A 22713-nucleotide genomic window follows, 5' to 3' on the forward strand; every position below is an offset into this window, starting at 1 on the left:
ATTACCATTACTTAGAGAATTTAATTGCACATAACCTTATTAAAAGTTCTTAATCATATCAATAAGGTAATAACTATGAAATCTAAACGAAATTTATAAAGGTAGTACGAATACGGATACGAGTAAGTTTTGTACTATTACGTTGCCCAATTTATTTCCTTTTTTCGTCAGAAAACAATGTTCAACGGATAATTTAGCTGACTCATTAGACTTGAGTGACGACAAATGAAGCTCCTATGCAGAGGATCCAATATCCACAGAGATACACTATTGACACGTAGCCACATTAATTAATTAATCAAGTTAATAGAAACAAGCAGCAATTATTATTTCACTTAGTACTTTTTAGTGAATTTAAAAAATAAAAAAGAAAAGAAAAGAAAGGGGTGTCCCACTCTGAGTGGACATTATAACACAGCCTTCTTCTCAGTCCACACTCGCTCTCACTCACTTCCCCCACTGCTTCTCTGTACTTACTGAAACAATGGGAAAGCTTGTGTGGAAATCCACACCACCACCACTTCTTTTCACCGTAATTCTTGCAATTTTACTCTCACAAACCCTTTTTGCTTACGCTTCAGATCAACCTTCCAAGAAGACCTTCATCTTCCGTGTTGATTCTCAATCCAAGCCCTCCATTTTCCCTACACACTATCACTGGTACACTTCAGAGTTCACCGACCAACACCGCATCCTCCATGTATACGACACCGTTTTCCATGGCTTCTCTGCGGTCCTCACGGACGACCAGGTTGCATCCATAAGCCAACACCCCTCGGTTCTCGCTGTATTCGAGGATCGCCGCCGCCAACTCCACACCACTCGCTCCCCCCAGTTCCTTGGCCTCCGCAACCAGCGTGGCCTCTGGTCAGAGTCCGATTATGGCTCCGACGTCATCATCGGAGTATTTGATACCGGTGTATGGCCGGAGCGACGGAGCTTCTCCGACTTGAACCTTGGTCCCATCCCTAGCCGATGGAAAGGTGTCTGTGAAAGGGGAGCGAGATTCTCGCCCAGAAGCTGCAACAAGAAGCTCATCGGAGCAAGGTACTTCTCCAAAGGACACGAAGCTGGTGCTAGTTCTGGTCCGTTGAATCCAATCAACGAAACAATCGAATTCCGTTCACCTCGCGACGCTGATGGCCACGGAACTCACACAGCTTCCACCGCCGCTGGTAGATACGCTTTCCAGGCTAACATGTCCGGTTACGCTTCAGGAATCGCGAAAGGCGTGGCTCCGAAAGCGCGATTGGCGGTTTACAAGGTTTGCTGGAAAAATGCTGGTTGCTTTGATTCTGATATCCTTGCCGCCTTCGATGCCGCCGTCAACGATGGCGTTGATGTGATTTCTATTTCCATCGGCGGCGGTGACGGTATTGCCTCCCCTTACTACCTTGATCCAATTGCAATTGGTTCATACGGCGCCGTTTCCAGGGGAGTTTTTGTGTCCTCATCCGCCGGTAACGACGGACCTAGTGGAATGTCAGTGACGAACCTTGCTCCGTGGCTGACGACAGTGGGAGCTGGCACAATCGATCGCGATTTTCCCTCCGAGGTGATTCTCGGAAACGGAAAGACACTGTCCGGAGTATCGCTATATGCCGGAGCTCCATTGAGGGGGAAAATGTACCAATTAGTGTACCCTGGGAAATCTGGTGTTCTATCTGATTCACTCTGCATGGAGAATTCACTGGATCCGAGACTAGTGAGAGGCAAAATCGTGGTTTGCGATCGGGGAAGTAGCCCTAGGGTTGCCAAGGGTTTGGTGGTGAAGAAAGCCGGTGGAGTTGGAATGATCCTGGCAAACGGAATCTCCAACGGTGAGGGCCTCGTCGGCGACGCTCACCTAATTCCGACGTGCGCCGTGGGCGCAGATGAAGGCGACATAATCAAATCCTACATCTCATCTACCGCAAATCCTACTGCAACTCTCGAATTCAAAGGAACGATCCTCGGAATCAAACCGGCACCGGTTCTGGCATCGTTCTCTGCAAGAGGACCTAACGGCTTGAACCCTGAGATTCTCAAACCAGATTTGATTGCTCCTGGTGTCAACATCCTCGCGGCTTGGACCGATGCTGTTGGACCTACAGGTCTCGATTCAGATTCGAGGAGAACCGAATTCAACATCCTTTCTGGAACTTCAATGGCTGCTCCTCACGTGAGTGGCGCCGCCGCGTTGCTGAAATCAGCGCATCCTGATTGGAGTCCCGCCGCTATAAGATCCGCCATGATGACCACCGCCACCATACTTGACAACAGAAACCAGCCTATGATCGATGAAGCCACCGGAAACGCTTCCACGCCCTACGATTTCGGTGCTGGACATTTGAATTTAGGTCTTGCAATGGATCCTGGCTTGGTTTACGATATCACCAACAATGATTATGTTGATTTCCTATGTGCGATTGGTTATGGTCCAAAGGTGATTCAAGTGATTACTCGATCACCGGCGAATTGCCCGGCGAGGAAGCCATTACCGGAAAATCTAAACTATCCTTCGCTCGTGGCAATGTTCCCGGCGTCTTCGAGGGGATCGTCGACGAAGATGTTTATTAGGACTGTGACGAACGTTGGACCTGCTAACTCGGTTTACATCGTAAGGGTGCAGGCGCCGGCGACGGGTGTGACGGTGTCGGTGAGGCCATCGCGGTTGGTGTTCACTGAATCAGTGAAGAAGCGGAGCTATGTGGTGACGGTGACGGGGGATACTCGAAATCTGAAAATGGGTCCTTCCGGGGCGTTATTCGGGTCGCTTTCGTGGACGGATGGAAAGCACGTGGTTCGGAGCCCCATCGTCCTTACTCAAATAGAACCGTTATAAAGCGCTTTCGGTCATTGTCGCTTTGATCGATGCTCACTCGGGAGTGTCACTTCCGTAACTTGTTCTTGTTCCTGTTCCCACCAATAGACACAATAGAGATTCCTCTTATTTCTTAAGCTTTTTTTTCTTTTTTATTATTATTTTAATTAGGGATGTGTGTAACCCCTTTGTTAAAACGATTACAACTACGGAGGAGATGTAGTTCTGTTGTTTCACTCCTTTTTTATTTTTTTTGATAAGATAATGTTTCGGGTTTGCTATAGCTCTATAATGTATTTGTAGGCATGTAGATGTCTATTTATACCGAAAAAAAAAAGAAAATTGTGGCATGAATTTTAATTGTGTCTCAATAGAGCACGAGTCATCTTGCTTCTGCTGTTGTTATAGTTTTAATTAATCTCAGTGTGTAGTTTCTAATTCTTGCTAAATTATCTAGAAATATTATTATCTAAAATAGACTTTAACATCAAAGGATGTCCCCCAAACCCTGTAGACCTAACTGACTTCAAGTTTGAATGGGGAACAATACAAGACTCGACTCGATAGGGATTAACATTAACAAGCTGGCTAGTGTTAATTGGTTGTTTATACTTTATTAAAGTTCCCATCTAAAGTGCATTTTTTTTTTCAAATATTCAATTTTATTTATTTATTTATTTACTGAATTTTTGGACATCTTATGTCATACGTACGCAGTAGAAGTTGAAAGCTGTTTTGACTTGTGAGTTTAGGAAAGAGTGAAAGAACGATAATTCCTTTATACAGAGAGTAATACGCGAACACCTTCAAGACTTCAATATCATATTTAATTAGTACTTACCATATTTTCTAGCTTTTTAAGTTTGATGGCCCCCATTCAGTCGTTTCCTTTTCTTCAATTCTATTAGTAGATGATGATAGCTGAAGGAAACACGAGTGCATAACTGCATAAGCACTAGTGGTTTAAATGTCAAATTTAAGTTGTTCTAAATAATATCGTGAAGGAATCATTGATTTATTCATACTCTAGGAATATAAACCATTAGTCATCACTACGAATTTATCAATGTTTTATTTATACTCTAGGAATATAAGAACAACAAACCTAAATTACGATGCCATTTGGGATTTGCTAGCTTCCCCTCAATTCCCAATATATTCCTAATTTTATCACAATAAATAATTCCATATTGAAGTAACCAGGGTTGTTTAGAATCTTCATCTTATCTTGTCCTGTTGTTGTTTCTGTTCTCTCCGTCTTTTTACCGGTTCACATGGTATCTCAACTCTTATCCTAATTGTTAAATAAATATTCTTGGTAAAAGTTTTTGGATTTGCGCATTGAGCAACACAAGTACGCGATTACAATAAGTCATCAGGGATCATTATATAAATGATGTTACCGTTAACTCTGAATTATTTATTCCATTTTCTTTTGGGGCACCCACACTGTTAACGGAAATGAGGTTGAAGTAGTTGGGAAAAACAACCTTTATTCATTCATTTTTCTTACTAGATATAGTTTTTTAACGAATTACAATAACTACCCTAATTTCTTAATCCATTATTGTTGGTTCATACATGGCAGACGTTGGGTCCATAACATAAATCTTATTAGCTACTAAAAGCAAAGGAAATCTGATACTTGGCGTCATGGGAGATTCATTATATCATACATTATTAATTAATTGTACTAGAAGTAGTAGTATTTTTCATTTCTTGTTATGTTCGTCATGATTCACGACTATAATAATTTAGGGAGCATGTAGTAGAAAAACGTTATATAGATTGGTCCTTCCCTTTGATGCGATTGGTAGTTACAAGGCTTCCATTTTGCTCTTGCCATTTATTTACTCTGATTCTGTATTGCTCCAACGAATATAACAGGTCTTGTTTTGTAAGCTATAGAGAATCCGCATATGTTGACAACCATGTCCACTGATCGTCAGAGAAAACCACCACACTTCTGATACGTTCTCCCCTTTTCTCAGCTTTTTTTTGTGGTCCCTCCCTCACTCCCTTGTTAAATTTTTTTCGTCTTGAATTTGTACTATTTGGGCCCAGTTTTTGTCAAAAGCCCAATATAAACAACTGTATGCTTTGTTGGGCCCATACTTGAAGACGCGGGAATTTTTTTTTTAGTTGTGTTTCTTTCCTTCTTTCTTTGTGGGTAAGTAACTGCCAATGTAACCGTCACACATGGCAGACATCTCCACCTCCACGGTTGTAACACGCCTGCTCCACCGCGCTACTTGCCACGTGTCCCTTTCTCAACATGTCGGTTTATCCATCAATGCTACGCTATATAAGAACGCTTTCTTAACTTACCGTCATCATCATCGCATTGATTATACTCCAATCACAAGTTCACAACCATGTCTTCGTCACAGCAACCATTCGAGCATGTTCTTGTTACAGTTCCCGGCGTCTTCCTCCACCTCATAGAGAATGACTCCAGCGTCGAACTTGCTTCCGGAGACCTCACCATAACCACCATATACGAAGGTGAAAACGGCGTTGCCGTTATCGCTGGAATCGGCGAACAAGTCCGGTGGCCGTTGACGAAGGATGTTTCCGCTGTAAAACTCGACGAGTCCCACTACTTCTTCACGCTTCGCGTTCCCAATAATAATCAGAAAGAAGGAGAGGAAGATTACGATGTGTTGAGCTATGGTTTGACCGTGGCTTCAAAGGGTCAAGAGGGTGTGCTGAAGGAACTCGATGAGGTTCTGGAAAGGTATAGTATTCTTTCAGTGGAGAAGGTAGAGAGCGTGCAAGGATGGGAGGTGGTGGTGCCGAGGGAGACCTCGCCGGAGGACATGAAGGTTTCCGGCGAGAAGAGGGAGTTAGTTGAGGAGAGCTCTGCAGCTTACTGGACCACGGTGGCACCCAACGTGGAGGACTACAGTAGCCGGTTCGCTCGGTGGATAGCCGCTGGTTCGGGGCAGGTTGTGAGGGGGATTCTTTGGTGTGGGGATGTTACTGTCGAGAGGTTGAAGTCCGGCAATGACTTCTTCAAGAGGAGGATGCAACCTGCTTCTTCTCGATCTCAGATTAGTCCTCGAAAAATTGAGAGCCTGAAAAGGTTTCTCTTCCTTCCAAGAAATTAAACTATTCTATTCTATTCTATTAAATTCTGTGTTATGTTTTCAGTTTTATGAATATTTATTTGCATATGGACAGGGTTAAGAGGTTGACAAAGATGTCAGAGAAGGTGGCCACCGGTATCCTTTCTGGGGTGGTGAAGGTGTCTGGGTTCTTCACAAGTTCTGTAGTGAATTCTAAAGCAGGGAAAAAATTCTTTAGCTTTCTGCCAGGGGAAATTGTTCTTGCTACTATGGATGGATTCAGTGAGTTACTTGATGACTTTACACATCTTTGATTATCATTATATGAGTTGGGTTTTGAAATGTTGTGTTTGTGTGATTGCAGATAAGGTGTGTGATGCTGTGGAAGTAGCTGGAAGGAATGTAATGTCTACTTCATCTGTTGTCACCACAGAACTTGTTTCCCATAAGTAAGTTCTATTCTCCAACCAAGTGTGTGGTAGTTAAATGTCCGATGATGTTGTAGTAATATTGACTTTTGAGTGTATCTTGTAGATATGGAGAGGAAGCAGGGAAGGTGACAAATGAAGGGCTTGGTGCAGCAGGGCATGCAATGGGGACAGCATGGACTGTATTCAAGATTAGGAAAGCACTCAATCCAAAGAGTGTCATGAAGCCTACTACACTAGCCAAAGCTGCTGCCAAAGCAAATTCTGCTCAACTCAAAGCAAACCAGTAGTTAAATGCTGCAAAATTTTGATATCTAGCGTAGTAAAGGGATTCATAGTTGTTTTGCTATTCCAGTTTGTTTGTTTAATGTTCAATTCATCTCTCCAATATTTTTCAACGTGTCTAGCATTTTAGTATTGAATGATATAGATAGATGTTCTCTAAAATGAATTGTTTTCATTTCATTTATTGTGATCCATAATGTCTTGTAGCTGAATTTAAAATCTAATAATGAAGGGGAAAAAGAAGGGTGGTAGATGAGATGAACAAAATGGCCAAAAAAGGTTACACATCAACACATTTATACAAGATTATTCATGGTAACTTCAAAAATAAGAAGTGATAATAGCTCACATATAACATGAGATAATAACAATTTCTTGGTATATTTATAGTTTTCTTTATCATCATCATCACCTGCTGTTCTTTTGAGTTCTAAGCAGGTTATAAGCACATGACTGAACATGATTAATAACTAGGTTTAAATGGCTTATATAGGTTTTGAGATCCAAAACTACCCCATCCATTGAACCTACAGCAGCTACAACTGAAACAAGAACTCAAGTAGTGAAACTGAGTAACTGAAGTCCAAGCCATCGATTACTCCATCTAGGAATCTTCCTCTTTGAAATGTACATGTCTATTGGGAAGTAAACCGTTAAGGGCCAGAAACCAAATGCTCCAAGTATTCCAACTACATCGTTGAAGAAAGGCATGAGCATGTCTATGATGGTTGTTGAAAATACAAAAACAACTGTCCTCCAACTAACCGGAACAATTTCAGTTGGTATGCAAGGAAGAGCAATTTTATATTCTATGGTCGCAAAACCATCCTTCGCCCATTTTCTTGCACACCATTTCTCAACAAATGCAAATAAAGGTTGGCAAAATACCTGCACGTATGTTCTTCAAGTTTATTGAATGAACAAACAAAAATGGATCAAAGTTGATATAATGTATGATAGAGACAGAGAGCAATACACTAATACCTGATATGTACCAACAAGAGGGAGAAGGTGGAGGAGGAAGCCACGTAAGTATAGCTATAGTCATGTATAACAAGATTTGGTTGAATTTGGCTATTAAAAATATTTGATTATCTAGTATTTTTTTTTTAATAAAAGTAAGGTTATATTATTAACAAAATTCAGGTAATTCATACCAATTATTTGAGGATCAAAATCATACCAATGTAGTGAATGTACTAAAGTGAATTAGTTTATATGCATGTTCTAAAATAAATTTATATAAATCGAAACAATTAAACTTGATTTACACATTTTTAATATAAATGGAATCCATTATATTATAATAAAAGCACATGATAAATCAAATCAACTCTTGGATTAAATATTTCTGCAGCATATGCATGTAAATTCAATCTAATTGATTCGATTTATTATTTGTATAAATTATTAATATTTTTTAATTTAAAACATAAATGTCAATAAAAAAATACCCTCATTTGTATTTAAATAAAATATAAAAAAATTAAAACAAATAAGAATAAGTATACAATTTTTGTTTTAGTTAAAATTTCAAAAAAATCTATATTTTTATAAACTTATGAACTGTCATGGCCCGAACCAAGCCATGACTGGCGCTCAAGGGACAAGTCCCTCAGCAAGCCAAACGACCAAATTTTCAGAAAAACGGACAGAATCTCCTCTGTTTCTAGGACCTTACCAACATAAATATTAACTCCCTGTATTAATAATAAACCTCCATTTTCAAGACAACAACAACAACATACTCCAAATTATATCTACAACCAAATATATCCAAAATACGCATCATATATATATATATATATATATATCAAGTTGATAACTAGAGTATATAGTTAAAACCCTAAGTCTTACATAACCAAATCATAATCATTACCTAAACAGTTCAAGATTCAAAATAACATAACCCACACGAGGATCCTGCCTGTGACATATGGAGCATTGACATAATCTAGATTTTGAGTAAAGGTTCCATTACATAATTATTTAGCCCTTGGAAAGAAGAAGGGCTCACCAAAATGACTAAGATCTACTGAGGGGCAGGTGGAATGGAACCTGAAATGACTCCTGTATCTGAAAAACATGGGAATATAATAGGGTGAGTTTTGCAACTCAGTGAGCAAACATTACATCTATAACCCACACGAGACAATACAGAGTTTACCTTGAAAATTATATTTCTTTTCAGAGATGAGGAATTCATATTAATTAATTATACAAACATTAGATAAATAGTTAAGCGGATGAACTGAAATGGGAGTTCTCATTCAAGAAGTCAAATCAAATCAAATATTACACACCTAGGGCGGCTCCACCTCTAAGGGTAGCCCTTTCCTCTAGTGTGCCCGTACGGTATAACAGATCCAACGTGTGGCCTACACGTTAGGTTAGCAACGCCCCTGCTAGCTGAGGTCTGAGCCAGATGCATCTAGGTTAACGTCATAACCGCCGTTAACTACGGGTTTCTAGTCAGAGTCTCCCAAACCAATCCAAACCAAATCACTTGTAACATACTACCAAATTCCATAGCAAATTAATATATATAAGATTGCATACTAAAATTTAATTAAAATTTAAATAAGTCAAATAAGAAAATATTTATACTTTACAAAATATATAAATATCGTCTCGTGTGTATTTTTATAAAATTGTAAGTTTCACAAATCAATATTTATTTTTAGAAATTCAAAATCACAATAATAAAATATTTTCAAACTCCAAAATTAATGATTCAACATAGATATTGATAATAATATATTTAAAAACAATTATAGATATAATATCCACTCACAACTTGATTCAAAAGAACCGGAAGCAACTCTGAGCGCCTCAACGAGCTACCAAATGATGTCCAATAGTTCTACAACTCTAGAAATATGACAATAATGATATTTGTGAGCTACTAATATTGTCAATTAACATAATCTTACTCACCTTGACAAAGCCCCAAATTTTCTAACCCTAATAACCCTAATTCGGATTTATACATACCCATAAATATATAGATGACAAAAATTGGGAATATGGCTAATTATTGAGTCAAAGAGTTACCTTGAAGTCTCAATAATAATTGGAACTCAAATTTAAATGCTTCCTTCACTCATTAGTATGAGCTTCTTGATTTGGGGTTGTGAAAAATAAAAATTTACTTTGGATATAGATGATATATTAAAATAGAGATAAAATAAAAGGGTAAAATGAAATCTGGTGTGTTGTGGTTGGATGAAGATTTTGAAATGAAGAAGACGGAATGGAAGAGGAGATGAAGGAAAAGAGAGGGTTTGGTTTTGATTTGTATGAAGAAAATAAAAATAAAAGAGAGAGGGAGGGATCAGGGAAGGCTCGAGAGAATAAGGAGGGGGAAGGGGTTTAAGTGGGGCATGTGCCACCCACGTGACTATGCACTTCTGTTTCCTTTTTTTTTTGTGGGTATAACATTTTCTCCCCCTTAAAAAAATTCGGTCCCCGAATTTTGGACTTATATACTACGATAGATGTAATTATTACCTTCGGACTCAAATAAATATGGATATTTGTCGCGCATGGTATCCTCCATTTCCCAAGTTGCTTCTTCTACCGAATGATTCTTCCAAACAACTTTCACAGATGCTATCTCTTTAGAACGCAGTTTCTTTACTTGGCGATCAACTATAGCCACTGGTTCCTCTTCAAATGATAAATCCTCCTGTAGCTCTATGGCTTGTGGTGCAAGCACATGAGATGGGTCAGGAAGGTATTTGCGCAACATTGATACATGAAAGACTGGATGAATCATAGGCAACTCAGGCGGCAAAGCCAAGCGGTAAGCAACTGCACCTATTCTGTCCAGTATCTCAAATGGACTAATGTATCGAGGACTAAGCTTGCCTCTTTTCCCAAACCTCATCACTCCCTTCATAGGCGACACTCTCAGAAATACCTGAGCACCCACTGAAAACTCTAAATTACGCCTTCTGTTATCAACATAAGCCTTCTGCCTACTCTGAGCTGCTAATAAACGTTCTCTTATTATGCGAACCTTCTCAACCGCATCTTGTACCAAATTTGGCCCTAAAAGCTTAACCTCACCAACCTCAAACCACCCAATAGGTGACCTGCATCTTCTCCCATAAAGAGCCTCAAATGGTGCCATTTGAATGCTGGCTTGATAATTATTATTATAAGAGAACTCGATCAAAGGTAGATAGCTGTCCCAATTCCCACCAAAATCTAGAACACAACACCTTAACATGTCTTCCAATATCTGGATCGTCCTCTCTGATTGCCCATCAGTTTGAGGGTGAAAAGCTGTGCTAAGATCTAGACAAGTTCCTAACACTTTTTGAAAAGATTTCCAAAAATGAGAGGTGAACTGGGGCCCGCGATCTGAAACACACTGGAATTCCATGTAGCTTAACTATCTCATCAACATAAAGTTGAGCATACTGAGCTGCACTGAAAGTTGTTTTCACCGGAAGAAAGTGAGCTGACTTCGTCATTCTATCCATAATTACCCAAATTGAATCAAAACCTTTAAAACTACGAGGTAAACCTGTTACAAAATCCATTATAATCCTTTCCCACTTCTATTCAGGTATCTCAGTCTGTTGTAATAACCCAGCAGGTCTTTGATGTTCAGCTTTAACTTGTTGGCAAGTTAAGCAATGAGAAACAAAAACTCCTATGTCTTTCTTCATGCCTTCCCACCAAAACAATTGTTTCAAATCTTGATACATCTTATTGGAGCCTGGATGAATGGTATACTTAGAATTGTGAGCCTCCTCCAAAATAGCTTTCTTCAAGTCGGGGTTATCTGGCACACATAAGCATTGACCACAACGCAAAACATCTTGATCAAGAGAAAAGTCTGAGTTCCTCCCATTGCGAACATCTTCCATAAGCTTTCTTAGTTTCGGATAATCATTTTGTGCAACCTTGATTTGTTCTATCAGGGAAGATTGGGTTCGAACATGTGCTAAGAAAACTCCTGATTCTCCAAGATCAAATTGAATTCCACTGGCCTCCAATTGATGGACTTCTTCAACAATTGGTCTCCTTCCAAGAGTGATATGGGCCAAGCTACCCATAGATTTCCTACTGAGGGCATCTGCTACAACATTTGCCTTTCCAGGATGATAGAAAATGGTACAATCATAATCTTTTAGCAACTCCATCCATCTCCGTTGCCTTAAATTTAAATTCTTTTGTTGGAATATATACTTCAAATTCTTGTGATCCGTATAGATCTCACAGGTCTCACCATAAAGGTAATGTCTCCAAATCTTTAAAGCAAAGACGACCGCTGCCATCTCCAGGTCATGAGTTGGATAATTCTGCTCATGCTTCTTGAGTTGTCGCGAGGCATAGGCAATAACACGGCCATGCTGCATTAATACACAACCAAGTCCTATCCGAGATGCATCGCAAAAGACTGAGAATCCCCCAGACCCAGAAGGTAAAACAAGAACTGGTGCTGAGGTTAGACAAGCCTTAAGTGTCTGGAAACTTTCCTCACAAGCTTCTGACCATTGAAACTTTACATTCTTCTGAGTTAACTTGGTTAATGGTGCAGAAATTCTCGAGAAGTCCTTGATGAATCGCCGATAGTAGCCGGCCAACCCTAGAAAGCTACGAATTTCTGTCACTGTAGTAGGCCTTGGCCACTTCTGAACGGCTTCAACCTTCTTTGGATCCACCATGATTCCATCTTTTGATACCACATGCCCCAAGAATGTCACTTGATCAAGCCAAAACTCACATTTAGAAAACTTAGCATAGAGCTTGTGATCCCTTAAGGTTTGTAACACAATCCTCAAATGATACTCATGCTCCGTAGCACTTTTCGAATACACCAAGATATCATCGATGAAGACGATAACAAAACGATCTAAGAAAGGTTTAAAGACTCGATTCATTAAGTCCATGAAAGTTGCAGGCGCATTCGTCAGACCAAAGGACATTACTAAGAACTCATAGTGCCCATAGCGAGTACGAAAAGCAGTTTTTGGAATGTCTTCCTCTTTTATCTTCAATTGATGGTACCCTGAACACAGGTCGATTTTTGAGAAACAGGTAGCTCCTTGAAGTTGATCAAACAAATCATCAATCCTTGGCAATGGATACTTGTTGCGAACAGTTATCTTATTGAGCTGACGATAATCCACACATAGTCGCATCGTTCCATCCTTCTTCTTTACGAATAGAACAGGAGCTCCCCACGGAGAAGTGCTAGGATGAATGAATCCTTTCTCTAGCATATCTTCCAATTGAAATTTTAATTCTCGTAACTCAGTTGGAGCCATACGATAGGGAGGAATGGACACAGGTTGAACTCCCGGAGCCAATTCTATAGAAAACTCAACTTCACGGTCAGGCAGCATCCCCGGTAGCTCATTAGGGAACACGTCAGGGAATTCTCTAACAATAGGAACCTGATCAAGACTAGGCACTTCGGCATCAACATCTCTAACAACTGCCAGAAATCCTTGGTTTCCCTTATCCATCAATTGCATAGCACTCATAGATGAGATGATGCTAGCTAAAGTGGGACAGTCATCACCCTTAAAAACAAAAGGTGAGATACCCGGTATGTCAAACTTCACAGTTTTAGAGTAACAGCCCACATCAGCATGACAAGCTGCTAACCAATCCATGCCTAAGATGACGTCAATATCTTCCATTGGTTCTAAAAGGATCAAATCAGCTAAGGTTTCAACGGTATTAATTCTAACAACACAAGACCGAAATACGACTCGAACCATCGTGGAGACTCCAAGCGGAGTGCCAACATGAAATGGGTGGGATAACAGTTCAGGTTGTTTATCGAAACGAGATGCAAGATGTGGAGATACATATGAATAATGAGAACCCGTATCAAATAACACTCGAGCATCTAAAGAACAAACTTGTAAAGTACCTGCCACCACAGCATGAGAAGCTTGAGCATCTTGACGTGTTAAGGCATACACACGTGCCTGACCTCTTCCTCTTTGGCTCCCTCCTCTGTTATAAATCTGACCCCTGCCACCTGCTCCTCTGCCACTAGGACCAGAAGAATTTCCAAGAGACATAGCTGAAGATGATGGCATTGGTGTTGTAGGACGTGCAATACCTGGAGCAAAGCCTCCTCTAGGATTTGGACAATCCCTCCAAAGATGACCAGATTGACCACAACCAAAACATGCACCAGTAGCCTTGAAACATATACCGGAATGGTAACTCCCACACTGAAGACAATAGGGCTGAGCTGGCCTTGTCTGATTTGAACCCTGTGCACTAGATTGAGAGGTGCTCTTAACAAAAGGTCTGGGATTCGAAACACTCATGGGAGCAGATCCAGAAGAATCAACCCCACCAAAAGATGCTTGAGGACGAGCTCGATACCCCGAATAACCTTGTTGATTAGTTTGACCATGATGAGACTGAAATCCTCCTAAACTAGATCCACCAGAAAATTGTCCCTTCATCTTGGGCTTCTTGCCAACATCCTTAAAAGCATTTCTCTCCGCTATCCCAGCTTCAATTCCATAGGCAGAGTTTAGGACATCCTTAAAAGACATGCGTCCGACTTCAGGCATAAGAGTAGTGAACATAGGTTCTGCCAATCCACGAACGAAACAACGAACTTTCATCTCTTCTGAATTCACCAAGTACGGAGCACTCTTAGAAAGTCTAGTAAACTCCTTAGCATACTCAGTCACTGTCATATTCTCTTGCCTTAATCTTTCAAAGGCAATTGCATCTTCTGCTTGCTTGTTAGCTGGATAGAATTGAGCAAGAAACTCTTCAGTAAACTCTTCCCAGGAAGGAGGAGGAAGTCCAGCTGCTTCTTTGCTCTCAAGAAGAGACTCATACCAATATCTTGCTGAACCACATAAGTTGTAGGATACTAACTCAACAGCCCATTCTTTGGTGCACTTGAGAGCTCGAATAGCTTTCTTTGCATCCTCTAGATATTGTTGTGGATCTTCATCCAATGAATCTCCATTGAAAGTGGACGAATTCAACTTCAAATACTTTTCAATTGGCGGCTCTTGATCCCCAAACAATTGATGAACCCTATGAGGCTGAGGATTTGGCGCATTAGGAAGTCTCGCTTCACCCCTATTTTGATTTGTTAGAACCTGTAACACCGCATTAAGAGTTTGATTCATTCCCCTCAATTCAGCTGCTAAGTCCGGTTGAGCCTCTCTTACTGCGGGGTTCTCTTGAACTCTCTCGCGGGGTATCTCTCCTTCGCGCCTATCAGCTATCCTTTGGCTCCTTGGCCTTTGTCGAAGCGCTCCAAGTGGCGGAGAAACTGCCCTATTGGATTCAGCAGTATCAGGAGCACCAACAGTTCCACCACGTCTTTTCTTAGGTGGCATCTTCTACCTATCGAGTAAGTAGAGCGATTGAATCATCAACGACATATATATATGGAGTTCGAAGACAATAGGACAGACAGAAAGAATTATGAGACCAAAAGATTGAGGACAACTTCCTATAGGCCTCTAGTAATATCACACTTTATGAAAATGGGCCGGCTTCTATTTGCACAATTGTGATCTTACTAAAGGACACTTGCTCCATATTACACAGGAAAACCTAAAGCTCTGATACCACTTTGTCATGGCCCGAACCAAGCCATGACTGGCGCTCAAGGGACAAGTCCCTCAGCAAGCCAAACGACCAAATTTTCAGAAAAATGGACAGAATCTCCTCTGTTTCTAGGACCTTACCAACATAAATATTAACTCCCTGTATTAATAATAAACCTCCATTTCCAAGACAACAACAACAACATACTCCAAATTATATCTATAACCAAATATATCCAAAATACGCATCATATATATATATATATATATATATATATATATATATATATATATATATATATATATATATCAAGTTGATAACTAGAGTATATAGTTAAAACCCTAAGTCTTACATAACCAAATCATAATCACTACCTAAACAGTTCAAGATTCAAAATAACATAACCCACACGAAGATCCTGCCTGTGACATATGGAGCATTGACATAGTCTAGATTTTGAGCAAAGGTTCCATTACATAATTATTTAGCCCTTGGAAAGAAGAAGGGCTCACCAAAATGACTAAGATCTACTGAGGGGCAGGTGGAATGGAACCTGAAATGACTCCTGTATCTGAAAAACATGGGAATATAATAGGGTGAGTTTTGCAACTCAGTGAGCAAACATTACATCTATAACCCACACGAGACAATATAGAGTTTACCTTGAAAATTATATTTCTTTTCAGAGATGAGGAATTCATATTAATTAATTATACAAACATTAGATAAATAGTTAAGCGGATGAACTGAAATGGGAGTTCTCATTCAAGAAGTCAAATCAAATCAAATATTACACACCTAGGGCGGCTCCACCTCTAAGGGTAGCCCTTTCCTCTAGTGTGCCCGTACGGTATAACAGATCCAACGTGTGGCCTACACGTTAGGTTAGCAACGCCCCTGCTAGCTGAGGTCTGAGCCAGATGCATCTAGGTTAACGTCATAATCGCCGTTAACTACGGGTTTCTAGTCAGAGTCTCCCAAACCAATCCAAACCAAATCACTTGTAACATACTACCAAATTCCATAGCAAATTAATATATATAAGATTGCATACTAAAATTTAATTAAAATTTAAATAAGTCAAATAAGAAAATATTTATACTTTACAAAATATATAAATATCGTCTCGTGTGTATTTTTATAAAATTGTAAGTTTCACAAATCAATATTTATTTTTAGAAATTCAAAATCACAATAATAAAATATTTTCAAACTCCAAAATTAATGATTCAACATAGATATTGATAATAATATATTTAAAAACAATTATAGATATAATATCCACTCACAACTTGATTCAAAAGAACCGGAAGCAACTCTGAGCGCATCAACGAGCTACCAAATGATGTCCAATAGTTCTACAACTCTAGAAATATGACAATAATGATATTTGTGAGCTACTAATATTGTCAATTAACATAATCTTACTCACCTTGACAAAGCCCCAAATTTTCTAACCCTAATAACCCTAATTCGGATTTATACATACCCATAAATATATAGATGACAAAAATTGGGAATATTGCTAATTATTGAGTCAAAGAGTTACCTTGAAGTCTCAATAATAATTGGAACTCAAATTTAAATGCTTCCTTCACTCATTAATATGAGCTTCTTGATTTGGGGTTGTGAAAAATAAAAATTTACTTTGGATATAGATGATATATTAAAATAGAGATAAAATAAAAGGGTAAAATGAAATTTGGTGTGTTGTGGTTGGATGAAGATTTTGAAACGAAGAAGATGGAATGGAAGAGGAGATGAAGGAAAAGAGAGGGTTTGGTTTTGATTTGTATGAAGGAAATGAAAATAAAAGAAAGAGGGAGGGATCAATGAAGGCTCCAGAGAATAAAGAGGGGGAAGGGGTTTAAGTGGGGGCATGTGCCACCCACGTGACTATGCACTTCTATTTTCTCTTTTTTTGTGTGGGTATAACATGAATGATAAACGATTTCTAATTATTAAAAATTATCCTTTAACTCTATCAGAATTTTTTATGTTAAAAAAATTAATATTAAGTAGAACCCTCCAAAATAATATAAGAGTTAAAGAAAATATTATATCAATTAATTATTATTTATTTTATAAAATTAAATATAAAACTTATTATTTTAATGACATTTGACTCAAAATTTGAATTTTACGAATTAAATGATAATTTAATTAATATAATATTTTAATTATTTATCAAATTATATATTATATAAATAAAATTTATTATTGTATATTATATAATTATTTGTTATTTTTAATTTTAAAAAAATTAATAATTTATAATAATTTATAGAAATAGTAAGTTTAATAGCTTCTATTTACATAAAGGTCTGTGAAAAACAGATATGCGTATATAAGCTTTTTCGTTTTAAAATATTCATGTAATATTATTCTCTATTTAATTTGTTGATGTAAATTATCCAATTATTAATATCAATAGCTACCACCATCAACATGGCCATTTTCAACAATAATCCTCGAGTACTTGAATTATAAATAAAAACATCATTAAAATTAATTTTTATTCTTATTTAATTGATTTTTAAAAAAAAAAGATTTTTTTTAAAATAATAATATTTAGAGTCAAAATATATACTTTATAAAAAAGTATAGAAACTAGCAGTTTTATTAAAATTTTGTTCGGACTTGATTAGTAAGATATTAAAAATAAAATGAGTAATTTCACATCTTTAAATAAAATTTTACATTATTAAAATAATTAATAACTACAAATCACAAAATTTCCACCCTTCTAACACTACTCGTATTTTATTGTCTGAAGTGAAAATGGAGAAGGAGCTGGTTTGTCGTTTGTGTTTTTACTCATTTTCATTGCTCTCTTAACATTATGTTTGGATCAATGGAAATTAGAAGAAAAGAAAACTGAAGGAAGGAAAATTGAAGGAAAATGGAATTTTCTCTTGATTGGATCAGCACAGAAATTAGATGGAAAAGGAAAATAGTAACGTAGGGCTCACATCCAAATTTTCTTTCCCAACTTGGGAAGAAAACTGCTGAGAGTTTCAAAGTAAAAGTAAAATTATTAACATGTCCATTATTAAAATTAAAAACAAATTTATAATATTTAATAAAAAATAAAAAAAATAAATTTAAAAAGTATTATTGTTTATAATAATAATATATTAAAATTCTAAAATATAATTAGAAACACTTTTTTTATTAAAAAAATAATTTAAATATATTAATATATTATAATTTATATATAATATATAAAAATATTAATGTAATTTTATATTATTATGATTATTTTTTTTATTTTTCTTTTCATCCAACAAAAAAAAAAAATTTTCTATTTTTTTTCATCTATTTTCTCTTAATCCAAACAATATACAAATAACTCTACTTTTCGTCCCACTTTCTTTCCTTCCACTTTCTTTCCTGTATCCAAACAATAATGTCATCGTCACAGCAACCACTCGACCATGTTCTTGTTACAATTCCCGGCGTCTTCGTCCACCTCATACAGAATTACTCTAGCCTCCAACTTGCTTCCGGCGATCTCACCATAACCACCATAAACGAAGCTGAAAGCGTTGTCGCTGTCATCGCTCGCGTCGGCGACCAAGTTCAGTGGCCGTTGACGAAGGATGTTTCCGCTGTAAAACTCGACGAGTCCCACTACTTCTTCACGCTTCGCGTTCCCAATAATAATCAGAAAGAAGGAGAGGAAGATTACGATGTGTTGAGCTATGGTTTGACCGTGGCTTCAAAGGGTCAAGAGGGTGTCCTGAAGGAACTCGATGAGGCTCTGGAAAGGTATAGTATTCTTTCAGTGGAGAAGTTGGAGAATGTGCTAGGATGGGAGGTGGTGGCGCCGAGGGAGACCTCGCCGGAGGAGATGAAGATTTCCGGCGAGAAGAGGGAGTTGGTGGAGGAGAGCTCTGCAGCTTACTGGACCACGGTGGCACCCAACGTGGAGGACTACAGTAGCCGGTTCGCTCGGTGGATAGCCGCTGGTTCGGGGCAGGTTGTGAGGGGGATTCTTTGGTGTGGGGATGTTACTGTTGAGAGGTTAAAGTCCGGCAATGACTTCTTCAAGAGGAGGATGCAACCTGCTTCTTCCCAATCTCAGATTAGTCCTCGAGCAATGGAGAGCCTGAAAAGGTTTCTCTTCCTTCCAAGAAATTAACCTATTCTATTCTATTCATTTCTCTGTTATGTATTCAGTTTTATGATGTAGTGTAATATTTATTTGGATTTGGACAGGGTTAAGAGGTTGACGGAGATGTCAGAGAAAGTGGCCATAGGTGTCCTATCTGGGGTGGTGAAGGTGCCTGGGTTCTTCACAAGTTCTGCAGTGAATTCTAAAGCAGGGAAAAAATTCTTTAGCTTTCTTCCGGGGGAAGTTGTTTTTGCTACCATGGATGGATTCAGTGAGTTTCTTGATTACTTTACGTATCTGCATGCATAATGCATAGAAGCAAAGGAATTGGATTTTGGATGTTGTGTGTTTGTGTGACTGCAGATAAGGTGTGTGATGCTGTGGAAGTAGCTGGAAGGAATGTAATGTCTACTTCATCTGTTGTTACCACAGAACTTGTTTCCCATAAGTAAGTTCCCTTCTCCAACCAAGTGTTTGTTCATTGTCAATTATATGTCCTATGATGTAGTAGTACTATTGGCTTTGACTCTATTTTGTATATATGGAGAGGAAGCAGGTAAGGTGATAAATGAAGGGCTTGATGCAGCGGGGCATGCAATGGGGACAGCATGGACTGTATTCAAGATTTGGAAAGCACTCAGATCAAAGATATAGTATTGAATGATAGGACTGTATTCAAGTTCAGGTAATAATAGATGTTCTGGAAAATGAATTATGATTCGTTTAATTATAATGTCCTATAGCAGAAGTTAAAATCTAATATAATGAAGAAAAAGGTAGTAGGTAAGTAGCAACCTTGAGGAGATGAAAAAAATGGCCAAAAAAGGTTACCCTTGTATACAATTATTCATGGTAACTTCAAAAAAGTGATAATAACTCACATACAACTTGAGATAATAACAATTACTTATGTGTAGTTTTCTTTATCATCATCATCATCATCACCTACTGTTCTTAACTTTTGAGTACTAAGCAGGTTATAAGCACAAGATTTAACAAGCTTAATAACTAGTTTTAAATGGCTTATAAGTCTTGAGATCCAACACTACCCCAGCCATTGAACCTACAGCAGCTACAACTGAAACAATAAGGCAAGTGAAACTGAGTAACTGAAGTCCAAGCCATCGATTACTCCATCTAGGAATCTTCCTCTGTGAAATGTACATGTCTATTGGGAAGTAAACTGTTAAGGGCCAGAAACCAAATGCTCCAAGTATTCCAACTACATCGTTGAAGAAAGGCATGAGCATGGCTATGATGGTTGTTGACAACACAAAACCGGTCCTGCATACTAACCGGAACAAGTTCAATTGGTATACTCCAAGAAAAGGAACAGCAATTTTATATTCTGAGGTCACAAAACCATTCTTTGCCCATTTTCTTGCACACCATTTCTCAACAAATGCAAATAAAGGCTGGCAAAATACCTGCATATTCTGCAAGTTTATTGAAAGAACAAACAAAATGGATCAAAATTAATACAATATATGATAAGAGTAATGAGTAATACCTGATATGCACCAACAAGATGCACAACAATTGCAAAGTTGGCAATGTCAAGAAGCCAGTAAGGATTATAGAATCCAAAACCAGTTAAGAGGTTTCCAGGTGCATTGTCTCCAAAGGCTGCATATCCCATGCATCCACAGAGCAGATAGAAAACGGTGGTGACTGCCACGCTCAGCACAGTGGCCTTCCTCATGGTCTTGTACTCTGCAGGGGGAGATTTTATGGTGTCCTGAATTTCAATGAGGATAATGGAGAAGGAGTATGCAAAAGCCATTGCTCCCAGAGCTTGCATACTTCTCCATATCTTCTGTGTGTCTGTGACTGTTCCAGCTTGTGTCACTGTTCCAATGCTTATTCCTGTTAGGCTTCCTTTGAAGCTTCTGTTTTCTGCTACTTTTCCAATGCCAAGGCCCAATCCAACTGATGAATATGTAAAGGACATGATTGCTGCAACTATGGACAGCCACCATACTTGATCAAAGTCAGGTATTTGAGAGAATATCACCTCTGCTGTACCAAATGTTATCATGTACCCATTGCTTGACATGTGGCATGGATCTTCTCCATGGCTCTTATGATAGCAGTTTGACCTTTTTATTGCCCTATATATATATAAGAACAAAATTCATTCACATTAATGAGTAAAACATATAGAATTAAGGAAAGTTTTCAATTGTAACAGATATTTTGGTAATTTTAGTCATTAGTCTCGAATACTGATATTTTTAGTATACTTGAATCATTTAACATGCTATTATTACTCACATCATACTGACAGAGGCAGCAATAGTATACCCAATTGCAATTCCAAAGAGATTGAAATATTGGATTAGGCCAGATATCTTGACCTTTCTACCCCCCAAGATGTTCTTGACTGCTTCCATGTAGGTGTAATTTCTGTGTCCAGTGACAGAATCAGTGGTTCTGTAACAAAGTGTAAGTAGGTTGGAAGTATAGAGGTTGACCAATGCAAAGAGAAGCATGACAAGAGGTCCTGCAATCCAACCAAGTTGAGCCACTGACCATGCTAGTGAGAGCACTCCTGACCCTATCACTGCAGTTATGATATGAGCACTTGCTGTCCAAAATGTCCCTACAATAATAAAGTAAAATAAATGTCATCAGCTTTGAATGTTGAAAGTCATATGCAGGTATGTTATAAAATAAATGTGATGTTTATAACCTGTTCTTTTGGAGCGACCATCATCATCGAAGCACTTAGAATAATTGGAGAGAATGTTAATTGGTTTTTCAGCTTCCGTTGGCTTTTTTGGCTGCACTTCTACTTGTAAGTAATGCTTCACATCATGCCTCTCTTCTATCTGTTATATACAAACAAGTAACAAACATTAGTATAACCCAACGTCATGATTAAACTAAGGACAATGATAGAGTGAATATTTGTTAACTTGGTCTTACAATTCCGTGGTGAATTCTGCTAGGAAGTGTTCTACTTCTTGACAACATGGTTAATTATTGATTAGAAGAAAGTGGATAAAATGTGAGGGATACTTTTATAAAGAAAATAGATGGGGTTTTATAGGTAAATATGCGTTGAAACTGTATTACTGTTAGTAAAGTGTGATGTGAAAACACTTTATATTATGTGCAATTGTGCACTTTCCTTCTATGTAACACGTTTCATTGTTAGGTAGAACATTATAATCATTCCAGAATATGAATTATTACTCCCTTATGGGAAAGATTAGCTTTTACTTTTTAGTTTTTAGCTTCCAATCAATGCCCATTTGGACCATGTTTCATTTGAGGATTACAAGCTGCCAAGAACTGCATCTGTGCATGGGTCCATGAACAATTACTTTATTAATATCTACAGACATATTAGGATATTTTATTTTCTTTATCTATTTTCTGAGATATATTTATAGATTTAAATAAGTATAACTATATTAATTATTTTATTTAGATTTTCAGAATTTA

The 22713-nt window shown here is 38.0% G+C and overlaps 5 protein-coding genes across 13 annotated transcripts; 3 read left to right on the forward strand and 2 right to left on the reverse strand.

Annotated features, from left to right (window-relative positions):
• The first annotated feature begins 276 nt into the window (after positions 1–276).
• On the forward strand, positions 277–3157 carry LOC112789073 (subtilisin-like protease SBT1.6). Its single transcript, XM_025830817.3, has one exon. It carries the CDS (start codon positions 485–487, stop codon positions 2822–2824), a length of 2340 nt encoding a protein of 779 aa, XP_025686602.1. The 5' UTR covers positions 277–484; the 3' UTR covers positions 2825–3157.
• Positions 3158–4463: 1306 nt separating this feature from the next.
• Positions 4464–6746, forward strand: LOC112789075 (protein EARLY-RESPONSIVE TO DEHYDRATION 7, chloroplastic). The gene is made up of 4 exons (XM_025830820.3): positions 4464–5888; positions 5987–6153; positions 6236–6320; positions 6406–6746. The coding sequence occupies exons 1-4, from the start codon at positions 5179–5181 to the stop codon at positions 6587–6589; spliced, it is 1146 nt and encodes a 381-aa protein (XP_025686605.1). The 5' UTR covers positions 4464–5178; the 3' UTR covers positions 6590–6746.
• Positions 6747–6900: 154 nt separating this feature from the next.
• LOC112772088 (uncharacterized) lies at positions 6901–16989 on the reverse strand. Of its 4 annotated transcripts, none has more exons than XR_011876890.1 (7): positions 16696–16984; positions 16436–16512; positions 15659–15717; positions 13483–14939; positions 8602–8660; positions 7350–7472; positions 6901–7273 (listed from the first exon to the last, which is right to left on the reverse strand). XR_011876890.1 is itself a non-coding variant. In XM_072226370.1 (6 exons), the coding sequence occupies exons 4-5, from the start codon at positions 14930–14932 to the stop codon at positions 8617–8619; spliced, it is 1494 nt and encodes a 497-aa protein (XP_072082471.1). In that variant the 5' UTR covers positions 14933–14939; positions 15659–15717; positions 16436–16512; positions 16696–16984; the 3' UTR covers positions 6901–7472; positions 8602–8616. The 4 variants fall into 4 exon arrangements, 1 of the variants encoding a protein (XP_072082471.1); XR_011876889.1 differs by adding an exon at positions 15945–16157 and having other exon boundaries at positions 7350–8660; XR_011876888.1 differs by having other exon boundaries at positions 7350–8660; positions 16696–16989.
• Positions 16990–18518: 1529 nt separating this feature from the next.
• Positions 18519–21437, forward strand: LOC112789076 (senescence/dehydration-associated protein At4g35985, chloroplastic). 5 transcript variants are annotated; one of them, XR_011876891.1, is made up of 5 exons: positions 18521–19265; positions 19368–19534; positions 19627–19711; positions 19811–19948; positions 20240–21437. XR_011876891.1 is itself a non-coding variant. In XM_025830824.3 (4 exons), exons 1-4 carry the CDS (start codon positions 18556–18558, stop codon positions 19821–19823), a joined length of 966 nt encoding a protein of 321 aa, XP_025686609.1. In that variant the 5' UTR covers positions 18519–18555; the 3' UTR covers positions 19824–21437. The 5 variants fall into 5 exon arrangements, 3 of the variants coding, with proteins under 3 accessions (XP_025686609.1, XP_025686606.1, XP_025686610.1); XR_003196156.3 differs by having other exon boundaries at positions 19820–19948; XM_025830824.3 differs by having other exon boundaries at positions 18519–19265; positions 19820–21437.
• LOC112789074 (amino acid permease 4) lies at positions 20060–22342 on the reverse strand. 2 transcript variants are annotated; one of them, XM_025830818.3, is made up of 5 exons: positions 22192–22341; positions 21956–22094; positions 21538–21865; positions 20774–21374; positions 20060–20690 (listed from the first exon to the last, which is right to left on the reverse strand). In XM_025830818.3, exons 1-5 carry the CDS (start codon positions 22237–22239, stop codon positions 20265–20267), a joined length of 1542 nt encoding a protein of 513 aa, XP_025686603.1. In that variant the 5' UTR covers positions 22240–22341; the 3' UTR covers positions 20060–20264. The 2 variants fall into 2 exon arrangements, with proteins under 2 accessions (XP_025686603.1, XP_025686604.1); XM_025830819.3 differs by having other exon boundaries at positions 20401–20547; positions 22192–22342.
• Positions 22343–22713: the final 371 nt, after the last annotated feature.

Source organism: Arachis hypogaea, chromosome 3, assembly GCF_003086295.3.
Source record: "Arachis hypogaea cultivar Tifrunner chromosome 3, arahy.Tifrunner.gnm2.J5K5, whole genome shotgun sequence".
Taxonomy (NCBI): Eukaryota; Viridiplantae; Streptophyta; class Magnoliopsida; order Fabales; family Fabaceae; genus Arachis; species Arachis hypogaea.